The 13,393-nt window shown below is 54.6% G+C and overlaps 4 protein-coding genes across 4 annotated transcripts; 3 read left to right on the top strand and 1 right to left on the bottom strand.

The window, feature by feature from the left end:
* Positions 1–303: 303 nt before the first annotated feature.
* On the bottom strand, positions 304–1,910 carry PG997_002168 (uncharacterized protein; the record flags this gene model as incomplete). The annotated part of the gene is made up of 5 exons (XM_066806483.1): positions 304–949; positions 1,012–1,049; positions 1,118–1,477; positions 1,550–1,753; positions 1,815–1,910. 5 exons carry the CDS (start codon positions 1,908–1,910, stop codon positions 304–306), a joined length of 1,344 nt encoding a protein of 447 aa, XP_066673779.1.
* A 2,663-nt stretch (positions 1,911–4,573) lies between these two features.
* On the top strand, positions 4,574–8,673 carry PG997_002167 (uncharacterized protein; the record flags this gene model as incomplete). Its single annotated transcript, XM_066806482.1, has 7 exons — positions 4,574–4,756; positions 4,835–5,054; positions 5,125–5,300; positions 5,359–5,793; positions 5,842–7,913; positions 7,969–8,238; positions 8,643–8,673. The coding sequence occupies 7 exons, from the start codon at positions 4,574–4,576 to the stop codon at positions 8,671–8,673; spliced, it is 3,387 nt and encodes a 1,128-aa protein (XP_066673778.1).
* A 243-nt stretch (positions 8,674–8,916) lies between these two features.
* Positions 8,917–10,342, top strand: PG997_002166 (uncharacterized protein; the record flags this gene model as incomplete). The annotated part of the gene is made up of 2 exons (XM_066806481.1): positions 8,917–9,315; positions 9,374–10,342. The coding sequence occupies 2 exons, from the start codon at positions 8,917–8,919 to the stop codon at positions 10,340–10,342; spliced, it is 1,368 nt and encodes a 455-aa protein (XP_066673777.1).
* A 1,228-nt stretch (positions 10,343–11,570) lies between these two features.
* On the top strand, positions 11,571–13,348 carry PG997_002165 (uncharacterized protein; the record flags this gene model as incomplete). Its single annotated transcript, XM_066806480.1, has 4 exons — positions 11,571–11,857; positions 11,947–12,433; positions 12,475–13,143; positions 13,178–13,348. 4 exons carry the CDS (start codon positions 11,571–11,573, stop codon positions 13,346–13,348), a joined length of 1,614 nt encoding a protein of 537 aa, XP_066673776.1.
* Positions 13,349–13,393: the final 45 nt, after the last annotated feature.

Raw genomic sequence — 13,393 nt, 5'->3', positions numbered from 1 at the left:
CTTTGCGCATATCAGAAACTCGTCGAACCACATGCCCCAATGCCAAAAACTACCCTGACTCGTAAGTATCGTGATGTGCCTGTTTCCCGAGGCAGCTTCTGTAGGAATCTTGCCCACCAAAAAAGTGCCTCGTCGCAACCAAGCGCTTGCGACTCTTTCAGACAAATTCCATCAGCTCCTCTCCCCCCAAGACTAGAAAGGCCGCATGATAGAAGACACATCTATTATATACCCAAATCGTGGTTGCGGATGTTATCCCACTTGCCCAAACCCTGTATTCTACCTTGACCAAGCCGGGAAGTACTACCTTCTCAGATCGATGCTCGAGCGCGAGGCATCGAGCGATGGTCGGATAGAGCTGCTAGAGCTTCTCCGTCTGCGGGCGCGCTGCTCGCTGGGATCGGTCGGGTTTAGGCCAGACGTGCGCGCAAAGAGGTTGAGGATGTCCGTCAGCGTTACGACGCCCGTGAGGCGACCAGACAAGCTGTTAGGGCCCGAGAGCGAGGTCGACGGGACCGAGGAGAAGTGCGTCTGCGTGCCGATGGCCGACGCCGTGTTGTTGCGGGCGGAGTCGGGCACGAGGACTTGGGGGCCTAGCAGCGGCGTGGCGGGCGCCGAGGGCGAGGGTGAGGCCGACTCGACCACCCACATCCGGTGCGACTTAGTCGCGACCAGTTTCGCGACCGTGTGCGCGAGCGTGGAGTACGGGTTCACGTAGAAGACGGGGAACGAGTCCTTGCCCTGCTCCATGCCGCGCTCGTTCAGAATGACCGACACGAAGTGCATGCACGTGTTCTGCAGCAGCGGGAGACTCGCCGCGTTCGTAAGCAGTCGCACGTCGATCGTCGAGATGTTGCCGACGACGTTGGACTTATTATCCACCACCGCCACGCTCGACAGGCCTTCGTTGTTCATAAGCGCAAGGGCATCTGCCAGTGGACTATCCGCGCTGTTTTGTACCTCGTGGTTAGCTAAAGGGTTTGGCATCGTTCGTAGAAGCTGTTGACTTACCTGATGGCGACGATCTGCTGGGACCCAACACCGAGATCCTTCAGAATCAGGGGTAGAGCTCGTCAATAGCGCGGAAATTGACACCCTCGTTCCAGAAGAACTCCACCAAAGTCAGCTGGCTCAGGATGCCAATGACCTCGCCAGCGTTGTTCGTCACCAGAAACTGGTGGATCCCGCTGCCAAACACCTCGATCACCTTAGCCAGGTTGGCATCCCCGTGCATCATGACCAGTGATTCCTTTCGGCAGAGCGGCTGTATATCCCGGAGCGGGATTTCTTCGTGGGCTTGAGCCTTCTTGGCGAGGGTGTCGAACAGAGGCACGAGCTCTTCGGTGGGGTTGCCCAGGCCTACGACGACGAGTAGGTATGCATTCAGGTCGTTGCAGTCGAAGGTTGAGATGGGTGTTGTCGCCTCCTCGTTTTCTTTGATCAGAACCACATTGCTGGCGGTGTTTTTCAGCAGTACCTATCATGGTTTGTTAGCGGCTCCAATGTGCTCTCCAATAACAGGTTGTAGGGCGACCGGTGTGGTACGCACCATGGTGGCTTCCTCGACACTTGTGTCCATAGTCACCCATTTGACATCATCCTTCGATGCAAGCTCGCCGACAGCTACTTCTCGCCAGTCTCTCCCCGCAAATCGGGGGTTGTGCGCTTTCGAGGTGGGCGGGTGGTTCAGGAGGTCTTGTATGGCGGCTTGGGTCAAAGACGGGTGTCGCTGCGATCGGGGGAAGGGGCAGCCCTCGCAGGTTCTCGGCCAAGCTGTGTCGGTGGGAATGGCCATGGCTGTTCATGCGGTGGACGCTAGAGGAGGAATGGGATCGCGAGGGGTTCGTGGGCGGCGAAATGCTCATCTCCTTGGCGGAATCGTTTGCGGAGGTCGAGTTGGCAGGCTCCATCTTGACTGGGGGCTGTTGGATGGGAATCATCCTCTCGAAGGGTCCAAAAGGCGAGCTTGTGCAGCACAAACGAGTATGCGCACTTCTTATTTTGCAAGAGGGCGACCAAGCGCTGCGTTGCTCTTGGACCGCTCGACTGCGCAAGGTGAGGCTGGTAGGAAAGCTTATGTAGAACAAGCTGGAGCTTGAAGCTTTGGTGGTGGTGATGGTGGTGGTGGTGATGGTGGTGGTGGTGAACTCGGGCCCCGGATGAGACCAGGGTAGCTCGCGTATGTGATGGAGCAACCGTTGTAGTGTCTGGTTATAGGTACTGCAAGCACTTGGAAATGGTTCGTTTGCTTGATCTGAAGAAATTCCCCGACGAAGATTATCGCTAAGTAAGTATGCAGTGTACTCCTGGGTAACAAAAGCTGGGGGAGTGAATCCGTTCGTCCAATTCAACAGTGCAGTGTGCCTGTTCGTTCTCCTTCGGTGACTACGACTGGGGTTGCAGGTGGGGGTATCGGTCGGTGGGCTCGATAATCATGATGGCTTGATTGGGTCCGCAGCGAAGCTTTTATGTAAACCGACCGGGAGAATACCGCTGGACTTGTGCTAATACCCAGACATTGAAAAGGAATAATCCTGGGTGGCAATCGATGTGCTGTGCTCGGTAGGCTAGGAACGGGCTGGGGGCTTTGCGATGGCAGATTAAACTGCGATCATGGTGTTGACTTTCCCCTCAGTAGGCAGCATTAGCACGGATGGCATGTCAGCTCGCTCTTCCCCAGAGCTGGCACTCGCCGGTGTGGTGTTAGACCAGCCAATGTAATTTCGTCACCCAGCCGTCATTTGTCTCTCTAGTCTGGGGAGGGGGGGGGGTCGGAACATGCCGCCCTCATGATTTAAGGGAGGCACGGGACTAAGTTGCTGCTTGCTTCAGTCATATCACTGTGGCTTCACCGGCCATCAATAACACGATGAACAGCGGCATGGGCCGGGTCTGGTGACAGCATTTTATCAAGAAAGAGAGAAAGAGGCAGAAGTCGGTAATTGATCCATGGTAAATTCGCAAAAGGCAATAGGCCGGGAATATATATTTCTCTTCAGGTGGTGATATGCTCTTTGGTCTCCCATGCCTAAACGTCCCAGCTGGGTAAGCGGATGCGGTTGGTTTGCTGTTGGCTGCAAGGCACCTCAGCCTGGCGCTTGTCATCAAGCATGATCTACGAAAGCTCAATGGAGGCGATGCCGCAGCTTGACGATCCGAGCATGGAGGTTGCAGACTTATGTAAACATTGGAGGCGACGATGACCATTCAACATCGGGAGACTAGGGACAGAAGTAGTGCACACACCAAACCACCCAAATCCTGCCCCAAAAGGACTTGTGCTATGTAGCATGGTGCCAATACCCGAGTTGCAGTCGCAGAACAATCATGCGTGAAGGAGTTTGGTTGGTATCTTTCAACCAAATGTCGTTTCAAAAGGCCATCTTCCCGACTATTTGGGGCTTGAGGTTCTAGGAATGAAGGTGTAAGTGAAATGTTTGGACAGTTGGACCCCTCTACCAGCCCCGCCCATGCAGCGAGAGCAGGGATGATAGCAACAATAGTAGTAGGTTGAATGTTTTCCGTGCTATCCAGCATTGATGGGATTCAGCCCAGTTGTGCATAAGGTTGTAAGTGCCTGCTAATAAGCAACTGCCTTTTCCCCTTCTCCCTTTCAACCCTCCTCATTGAACATTCAGCTCTACAGACGAAATGGGTCGTAGTATGTAAGTATGTAAGGGCAGTGAAAATATAAATGGGTTTGCTTGCATGTATTTCTACATGTAGCCAAATCGAGTGCCCAATACTTGGAAATCGGCAGGAAATCGGCAATGGAGCCCTTGTGGAATTCCTGCTGTGTGTGCTGCACAAAATCAATACAATGCACAGGACCACAGGAACTGGCAGGCGCATGCCCCCACAAACACACATAATTTGCCCTGGCTTCCATGCCTCTTCAACCAGACAGATTGGACGGCGACGGGAGCATAAGTCGCAAGAAACACCTGGAAACCTTGAGCCCCCCATTCCAGTCTGGCCCATCGAATGGATGGCAGCATTGGATAAGGAACAATAAAGAGGGGACAAGCCCATTAGGTGCGGCCGATAAGGCAGGCAACCTTTTAGCTCGCCCAGCGCCAGTCAAATCTCCCACCAACATTTTTTCTGCCACTTGTATCAAGTCCAGGGTGGTGGTGTTGCTGCGTCTGGTGTTATCCATTGCGACTAGGTTCAGGTGGTCTTTTTGGCCGGAATTGATTGGGTTTCGTTTCGTCGGTGCAAGGAAAAAAAAGATTCACGCTCGATTCCTAGGCCAACCTCTAATCTTTTTCTCATCGGATCTCCCTTGTTGATTTCTCCCCTCCTGCTGCAGATCCGTACGACTCCAGTAACTTTGATTCCTTTCTGGCTGAGGGCATCGTCCAATTCAATCCTCGGAATTGTCCCCGCGCTTGTCCACGCTGGATGACCCCCCCTCATTTAACGCTCTGTGATCGAGGGTCCTAAAAAAATACACCCCCACCTTGGACCAGCAGAAAGAGCAACAACAACAACCACCATACCATTTTCTTCTCCCTACTTCACAGCACGACATCGCGAGTTTGACTGAGTTTGACCACAGCGACCGCCCACGATGTCGATGCTACCTGCCGAAGTTCATGCAGAGCTTGCTCAGCTCCTGCAGGCTCTGCAGTCCCCAGACAACAACATCCGCTCCCAGGCCGAGGACCATTTGCAGAACAACTGGACCGCGACGCGACCTGAGGTTTTGTTGATGGGCCTGGCCGAGCAGATCTCAGGCTCGACTGATTCTCCCGTAAGTCCTGGCTCTTTCTCGCTACTCTTCTGCTTTGTGCCGCTCCCCAGGATATAATCTGACGCCGGAGACTTCCAGATACGGTCCTTCGCTTCTGTCATCTTCCGCAGAATCGCCTCCAAGACACGAAAGAATGAGAAGGGCGACACAGTCGAGATGTTCGTCTCGCTCAGCCCTGTACACGCCGACGCAATCCGACAGAAGCTCCTCGAAGCCCTCACCAACGAGACCGAGCGCAACGTGAGGAATAAGATTAGCGACGCCGTCGCTGATGTGGCGCGGCAGTATTCAGAAAACAGTCAGTCAAACTCGCATCCTCCCAGTGGATAAGTATCAACGATCCTGGACCGTTTCTGACTTCGTCGCAGACGATAGTTGGCCTCAGATCTTGGGTAGCCTCTTCGAGCTCAGCATGGCCCCTGACGCCGGCAAGCGCGAGACGGCCTACCGTGTATTTGCGACCACCCCCGGCATAATAGAGAAGCAGCACGAGGTTGCCGTGATGGAGGCTTTCAGCCGAGGCTTCAAGGATGATTCCGTCGCAGTATGTGGTTCATGAGATCTCTGCACTTGGGAAGATCTAACACGACTTGCGACTCTAGGTGCGACTGGCGGCCATGGAAGCATTTGCGTCCTTCTTCCGCAGCCTGGGCAAGAAATCCCAGCCTAAATACTTTGCGCTCCTTCCCGACGTCCTCAACATTCTCCCGCCTATCAAGGACTCCAAAGAGTCTGACGACCTTAGCAAAGCACTCTTGGCTCTTATCGACCTCGCCGAGACGTGCCCCAAAATGTTCAAGCCCCTTTTCCACAACTTGGTTATGTTCAGTGTTGGCGTTATTCAAGACAAGGATCTGGGTGATATTTGCCGCCAGAATGCCCTCGAACTCATGGCAACTTTTGCCGACTACGCCCCGTCCATGTGCCGCAAGGACTCGTCTTACACCAACGACATGATTACTCAATGCCTGAGCTTGATGACCGATCTCGGTGAGGATGATGACGATGATTCATCTGAATGGCTTGCTTCAGAAGACGTGCGTGTTGTCCCCAGTTCCCATATACTCCAGCTAACACCCTCCTAGTTTGATTCTGAGGAAAGTGATCTGAACCATGTGGCCGGAGAGCAGTGTATGGACCGATTGGCCAACAAGCTCGGCGGTGAGACCATACTGGCCCCCACATTCAGCTGGCTCCCTAGAATGATGACCTCGATGGCCTGGAAGGACCGCCATGCGGCTCTCATGGCTATTTCTGCCATCTCCGAAGGATGTCGCGAACTGATGATCAGGGAGCTCAACCAAGTTCTAGACCTCGTTGTACCGGCGCTGAAGGACCCTCACCCACGAGTTCGATGGGCGGGTTGCCAGGCACTGGGACAGATGAGCACCGACTTTGCGCCCACCATGCAAAAGGAGTACTATGACACGATCCTCACGACCATTATCCCTGTTCTCAACTCTCCTGAACCTCGCGTCAAGGCCCACGCTGCTGCCGCTCTCGTCAACTTCTGCGAGGAAGCGGAGAAGAACATCCTTGAGCCGTATCTGGATGACCTGCTCTCCCAGCTTTTCAACCTTCTCCAGAACGACAAGCGTTTCGTGCAGGAACAGGCTCTATCTACCATCGCCACTATTGCAGATGCTGCTGAGGCCGCTTTCTCGAAGTACTATGACACTTTGATGCCCTTGCTGGTCAGCGTCCTGCAGCGGGAGAACGAGAAGGAGTTCCGACTCCTTCGCGCCAAGGCTATGGAATGCGCAACCCTTATCGCCTTGGCCGTTGGCAAGGAGCGTCTCGGCAACGATGCCATGACTCTGGTCAACCTCCTCGCTACCATCCAAACCAGCATCACAGACGCCGACGATCCCCAGGCTCAGTACCTGATGCACTGCTGGGGACGCATGTGCCGCGTCATGGGATCCGATTTCCTCCCCTTCTTGCCTAACGTTATGCCACCCCTGGTCGAGCTGGCCAGCGCTAAGGCCGATATTCAACTTCTGGACGACGAGGACCAGGTTGAGCAGATTCAGCAAGAGGACGGATGGGAACTCGTGCCTCTCAAGGGCAAGATGATTGGTATCCGAACCAGCACAATGGACGACAAGCACATGGCAATCGAGCTTCTTGTCGTGTATGCGCAAACTCTGGAGGCGGCCTTCGCACCATATGTCAAGGACACCATGGAGAGGATTGCGCTGCCTGGTCTGGCGTTCTTCTTCCACGACCCGGTTAGGTTTATCTCAGCTAAGCTGGTTCCCCAACTGCTCGGTTCATACAAGAAGGCTTACGGGCCTGCGTCAAATGAGCTCCGAGGACTCTGGGCTGCCACTGTTGACAAACTGCTTGAGGTACTGACGGCTGAGCCCGCTATTGATGCTCTGGCCGAAATGTACCAGTGCTTCTACGAGTCCGTTGAGGTTGTTGGAAAGGAATGTCTCACCGAGCAGCACATGAACAAGTTCATCGACGGTGTGCACTCGGCTATTGAGGACTACAAAGACCGCGTGGCCCAGCGCGAGGAAGATAAGGAAGGCGTCTCTGCCGAGGACGCCGAGGACGAGGCTGAAGATCTCCTTCTTGCCATCGAGGATGATCAGACACTCCTCTCCGACATGAACAAGGCTTTCCACGCCATCTTCAAGAACCACGGTGCCGCGTTCCTCCGCCCATGGGAACGTCTCATGAACACATACGAGAGCTTCCTTGCTTCTCAGGACCAGACGCAACGACAATGGGGTCTTTGCATCATGGATGATGTTATCGAGTACTGCGGGCCTCAGAGCATCAACTATGCCAACTTCATCCAGAAGCCGCTGATTGACGGATGCAAGGATGCATCCGCAGCTATCCGACAAGCTGCGGCCTACGGCATTGGTGTTGCAGCACATCGCGGAGGCGCTGCCTGGGCTCCGTTCCTTGGCGGTTCCATCCCCTACCTATTCCAGGTGACGCAAGTGCCCGATGCTCGTGGTGACGACGCTGTCTATGCGACCGAAAACGCATGCGCCGCCATCGCCAAGATTCTTCACTTCAACAACTCTAACGTTCAGAACCCACAAGAGGTTGTCAACCAATGGGTTAACACGCTACCCGTTTGCAACGACGAAGAGGCAGCACCGTTTGCCTATGGTTACCTTGTCACTCTGATTGAATCGTAAGTCCCTCCTGGCTCTAATAGGAAGCATCCGTGAAACTAATCTTCTTGCTAGACAAAACCCCGCTGTTGGCCAGGCCGACAAGATCTTCGTCTACGTTGCTCAGGCCTTCGAGGCTGACATGCTCGGCAGTGGTGAAGTCGCCCAGAAGGTGGTTCAGGCTACCAAGGCTTTGATGCAGGCCGCCGGAGTCAACGCACAGGCTTTACTGCAGCGCTTCCCCCTGAATCACAGCAAAACATTATGCGTTACTTCGCTTAGACTGAACTTGGAAGAAGACGGGTGGGCTTGGATGAAACTGACTGTTGAAAAGAACTCGGGAGGGTCAGTGCCGCAAACAGTCCGGAGGGCCAGCGGCAATCCAGGCTGCGCTACGTGCACATCCATAGATACCGGGTTCAAGTGGAGAGTAATGATGAATTTTGCACGATATGAGGCACAGTATAGGCTTCTTGATGATACCATAGCACAATTGATAATGACACGATCCCATCTCAATCTTTTGAACATTTGCTTGCCATTGATAGGGTACTCCAAGACGATCGAAGAACGTTTTATAGTCGGTGGATTAAGTAGTTGACTTAGACTCATCAACCTTCGCAGCAAGCATCGACTTTATCTCATCTGTTGACGCCCTGAACTTGGAAGCCATGAGGAGACGTTACATACATGAGGAGAGAGCATCGCCGCACCCCACCTTCCACATGCCGTGCTGACTAATTAGGCAGACAGTTGAGCACTTTGAAGCCTGCGGCGTAAGGGCTGCGTACGACGGCATCTCCTTCTCTTCAATCTTTCGTCAGTCAATTCCTTCCACCGCGGACGGGGTCTTATAAAAGACCAGAGATCAGCGCTATAAATTCGCATTGCCCAGTCTGTCGCCGCAACCCAAGACCCAGCAGAAGATTTGGATGGGGCTTTGCTTGGTCATCAGGTCATCGATGGCTTCGTGAGAAATTATTGCCTGCACTTTCCATTTTCTCCTGCTCATGCATCGTCCAAATGGGTTCAAGAAAGTCTCGACGTTCGGCTTGCGATTTATGCCGGCTCTACAAGCTTCGCTGCGACCGGGACGAGAGGCATGGGAAGTCCTGCGGCCGCTGTCAGGCGGCAAACCAGGCCTGCGAAATCACTCTGGGTCGCTCTTCGCAGGCGCCCAATAACGGCGACTCAAAAGAGCGCGAGAACCTGCTAAATGATAGCTCTTCAACGGCTACAGCTTCTACTGCTGTCGCTGCACCTAGGACCAACTTGGACCTTGCTCATCCGTCTGGTCAACTTGGTAGGTCCTCATTGTCTACGAGCGGCGGTGGAGCGACAGCCGGGTCAATGGCCAGCTTGGCCGAGAGAGTGTCCTGCGAAGATAGCTCTCCGGCATTCCCTGATCATGGAAATCCTATGGTCGGTTCTAAACGAGATGTCTTTTGCATGATATCCGCTAAGATGTTTATACGAGTAGGACTATGCCAATATGGACTTCTCCATGCCTATTCCTGGTTTCGACTCCGGCGACTTCTCGTTCATGTTTCCAAATACGCAGTCGGGCTTGAGCAATCCAGGTACAGCTAAAATGCCTGATATAAATAATTCTGAGCTACAAATTACTCCCGGGGCTATCGGTCTAGAGCAGCCCTGGAGTGAGTTGCACAGCAGTGTCGACTCTGCTCCTGGTCCTCCTCGTAGGACAATGGAAGATAACGAGCACCCCGCCATTGATAGCAAGAGCCTCACACAGCTGAGCCTAGAAATCATCGAGGACTACGAGCTCCTCAGAACCAGCTCCCCCTTGAAAGGGCAGCCCGAGACTGTTCCTCACCATTGCTCGTCGACTGAGCAACACCGGCCGTTCAACCGCATGCTCAACCAGGCCTCGAAGCTATGGGATATCATCAAGAGTATGTCCGCGTCTGCTTCTACTACGGAGGGGGAGGTTGGTTTCTCGGCCTCGTCCGCCGCACATACGGCGATGCCCAAACGGACTGACCAAGTGCTGATCATGACCCTTATCACGACGTATGCGCACTTGATGCGCAACTGCCGGGGCATCTTCATGCGGCTTCTGCTGGCGCTGCAGTCTGATGCGAGCGCCAAGCTCATCCTGCCCAGCCTACAATTTGGGACTTTCCAATTGAGCAATAGCCTACCCATCCAGGTCAAGGTGCTCATTGACATAACATCCGGCATGCTTCTGCGCATCACCAACGCACTAGGTATCAATCCTGTTGGCGTGACCGCAGGCCCACCAACCCCTGCCTCTATGCAAGAGGAACCGGAAACTAAACTGCCATTCCTTATGGACCCTATTGCCGTCTCGCTGCGCGATACCATACTGTCGCAGGAATACGACTTGCCGGAAAACGAGCAGCACATGTCATTGCATGGAATCATGGTCGACATCCTACACCTTGTCGATCAGAAGTTTAAATAGAACCAGTCAATCCCATCTATTGTTTATAAGCCCAATGGCAGGCCGACGCCGACGCCTATATCGCTCCATGCTTATCTTATCGCATCAGATGGAGCACATTGAATGACAGGCGCAATAACATATCGCTATGAGTGCTGGGTACGCCGGAGGACTGAGGCGGGATGTTAGTTCCCTTTTCCCCTTCTTTGCTTCCGGTGCGCTATGGAGGACCCTGCCACTTCGCTCAACGTAGTGCATTGGCTGGTACGGTTCGTCGAGGGTAACTGACACGAGATGATTCCTGAACCCGTTTCGTGCTGCACCTCGCCGAGCAGAGGCTCCGAGTTGGGCAATATTCGGAGGCTGTCGTCACCAGGGCCAACCTAGTGCTCGGGTTCCCAGCGATTTGCTGATTAGAGCAGGTTCTGGACCCTATTGCCAACGCGTCGCTCGCGAGAATTGGGTAGTCAAGATGCCAACGGCGGCCGTCGTCATGATACGGGCCGGGCCGCGCGTGCTAGGCAGCTGTAATTAACATGCACCATGCCATTTGTGGCCGACTCCTTCATGATAGCCCCAATGGAGCTGCGGAACGTACCGGACACTTATACGACCTTAAGCGTAAGGACGTCATGTACATACTCGCAATGACAGTGCCCATACCAGACTGGTGGTTGAAGAAGACGGCGGACCAATCGGAGAGACTGATGTGGGCTAAACCCCAATCTCCGCGACCCCTGTCCTGACTTTGGCCACGGCAGGACGGCAGATTTGCAGCGCAGCACGTACTTTGCCCTGAAAAGGGAATTAGTGGCGCCTTTTTGGCACAGTTCCAAACTTCGAGTACTGTTGAATGGACGGTTGTGGCCAATCGGAGTCAGCTTACGAATAAGTCCAGGAGACAGCTACCACAGCCAATCGGAGTCGGGCATTCGAGGTCGAGATTCCAAATGGCCTACAGAAGGCAGCAACATATCGACTTCAAATGAGGTTCAATAAAAGAGTAGACAGCTATGGCAATCAGGCAAGAAGCCTCGGTGTTGAGAGCCATCATCTCAAGTCACATTTGATCATCTTGGGAGGCGCTTTCGACTCCCAGAACTCCTTGGAACGCTGAGATCCGGCAGCTTCGCCCACGCCAGACTTGCACCTACCGTTACACCACCATCATTTTTCGAGTTTCATACGAATTCCAGTGTCTCTCCCACTTGACGAAGAACAAAAAGACGGCGACGCTGCTGTCGGCGGTATGAACAACAATCACCACAAGGGTGGCAGCGCTGTGGCTGATGTCCCGACGACTTCTTCCTCTTCCCAGGCCAACATTGTGGGAAGCGATTCGGCAACGCCCGACGAGGAGCCGCCAGCTTTCAAACCTACCTTGCAGTTCTGGCTTGTATTTCTCGCGCTGCTCCTGGCCACCCTGCTGAGTGCTCTCGATGGCGCCATCGTTGCCACGGCCCTACCCACCATATCCTCCGACCTTGAAGTCGGGCCTGACTTTGTCTGGGTTGCGAATGTGTATTTCCTCACTGGGTAAGTTCCCTAACTTTCGGTGCCATATTATCCGAGTGACGAAGCCGGAAATGATTGGGAACTAGCTAACAATAAGGTGTTTGCTACAGAGCCGTACTCCAGCCCTTGTTCGGCCAGCTTTCCGACCTCTGGGGCCGACGACCGATCTTCATCGCCATCCTGGCTGTGTTCACCTTCGGAAGCGGCCTCTGCGGCGGCGCAAGCTCGGGGAAGATGCTCATCGCCGCGCGCGCAGTACAGGGCGTCGGTGCAGGAGGAATCAATATGATGGTGGACCTCATCTTGTGCGACCTGGTGCCCATGCGGGAGCGCGGCAAGTACCTCGGCATCCTGTTTGGCGTAATCGGCCTTTTCTCAGCGATGGGACCCCTAATCGGCGGCGCCCTCGCCCAGAGCGGCCAGTGGCGCTGGGCCTTCTATCTGAATCTCCCCATCGGCGGCGTCTGCATTCTGATCACACTCTTCTTCATGAAGCTGCAGAGCCGCGTGGGTGGTGGTTTCATGCAGAAACTACGTCGCGTCGACTGGGTCGGCGTCACCATCCTCACCATCTCCTGCATAGCCATCATGTACGCCGTGACATACGGCGGTGCGTCGCGGCCGTGGACCGACGCCAGTATCGCCACACCCTGGCCGGCGGCCTGTTGGGTCTGATCATCTTTGCCTTGTTTGAAGGTACACCCTTCGTCTCGGAGCCCGTCACGCCGTACCACCTGTTTGCGAACCGCACTTCGGCCATCGCATTTATCGTCACCTTCCTCCAGTCCATGATGGGCCTGTACATGATCTACGTGTATGCTCTCTACTTCCAAGCCGTGCTCGGTGCGAACCAAACATTGTCGGGCGTCTACCTGATACCGACGGTCATATCTTTCCCACTGTTCTCCGCGATCGGTGGGGTCCTAATGACCAAGTATGGCCGGTATAAGCCCCTCCACCTGATCGGCTTCGCCTTCCTCACACTCGGCTGCGGACTCTCTTCGCTCCTGGGCTCCGACTCAAATCCAGCCGAATGGGTCTTCTTCCAGCTCTTCCTCGGCATCGGCGCGGGCCTGACTATGGCCGTACTGCTACCCGCAGTCCAAGCGCAGCTCCAGGAGTCGGACACAGCGCTGAGCACGGGCACCTGGGCCTTCATCCGCAGCCTCGGCGTCATCTGGGCCGTTACGATCCCCGCCGCTATCTTCAATAACCGCTTCGGGCAGCTGCTGTACACCATCGACGACCCGGCGGCGCGCGCGATGCTGGATAATGGCAATGCTTACGCGCATGGGACCGCTGCGCTCGTGAACTCTTTTTGGGGGCGCGACCACGGAGCAGGTGCGCGAGGTCTATAGCCGGAGTATTCAGCGGGTCTGGCAGATTGGTGTTGTCTTTTCGGGGGTCTGCTTCTTGCTCTCGCTGTTCGAGAAGGAGACCAGTCTGCGGCGGGAGCTTGAGACGGACTTTGGGCTGCAGGAGGAGAAGAAGGAGACGCAGGTGGCGCCTTGAGGATGGGGGTGTACAAGTCTCCTCAGGGTTTTTGTTCGGCGTTTG

Source organism: Apiospora hydei, assembly GCF_038363865.1.
Source record: "Apiospora hydei strain CBS 114990 chromosome Unknown utg000003l_segment0_segment0, whole genome shotgun sequence".
NCBI classification, from domain to species: Eukaryota; Fungi; Ascomycota; class Sordariomycetes; order Amphisphaeriales; family Apiosporaceae; genus Apiospora; species Apiospora hydei.
Note: the sequence above shows the minus strand (reverse complement) of the source record. Positions and strands in the feature narration are given on the sequence as shown.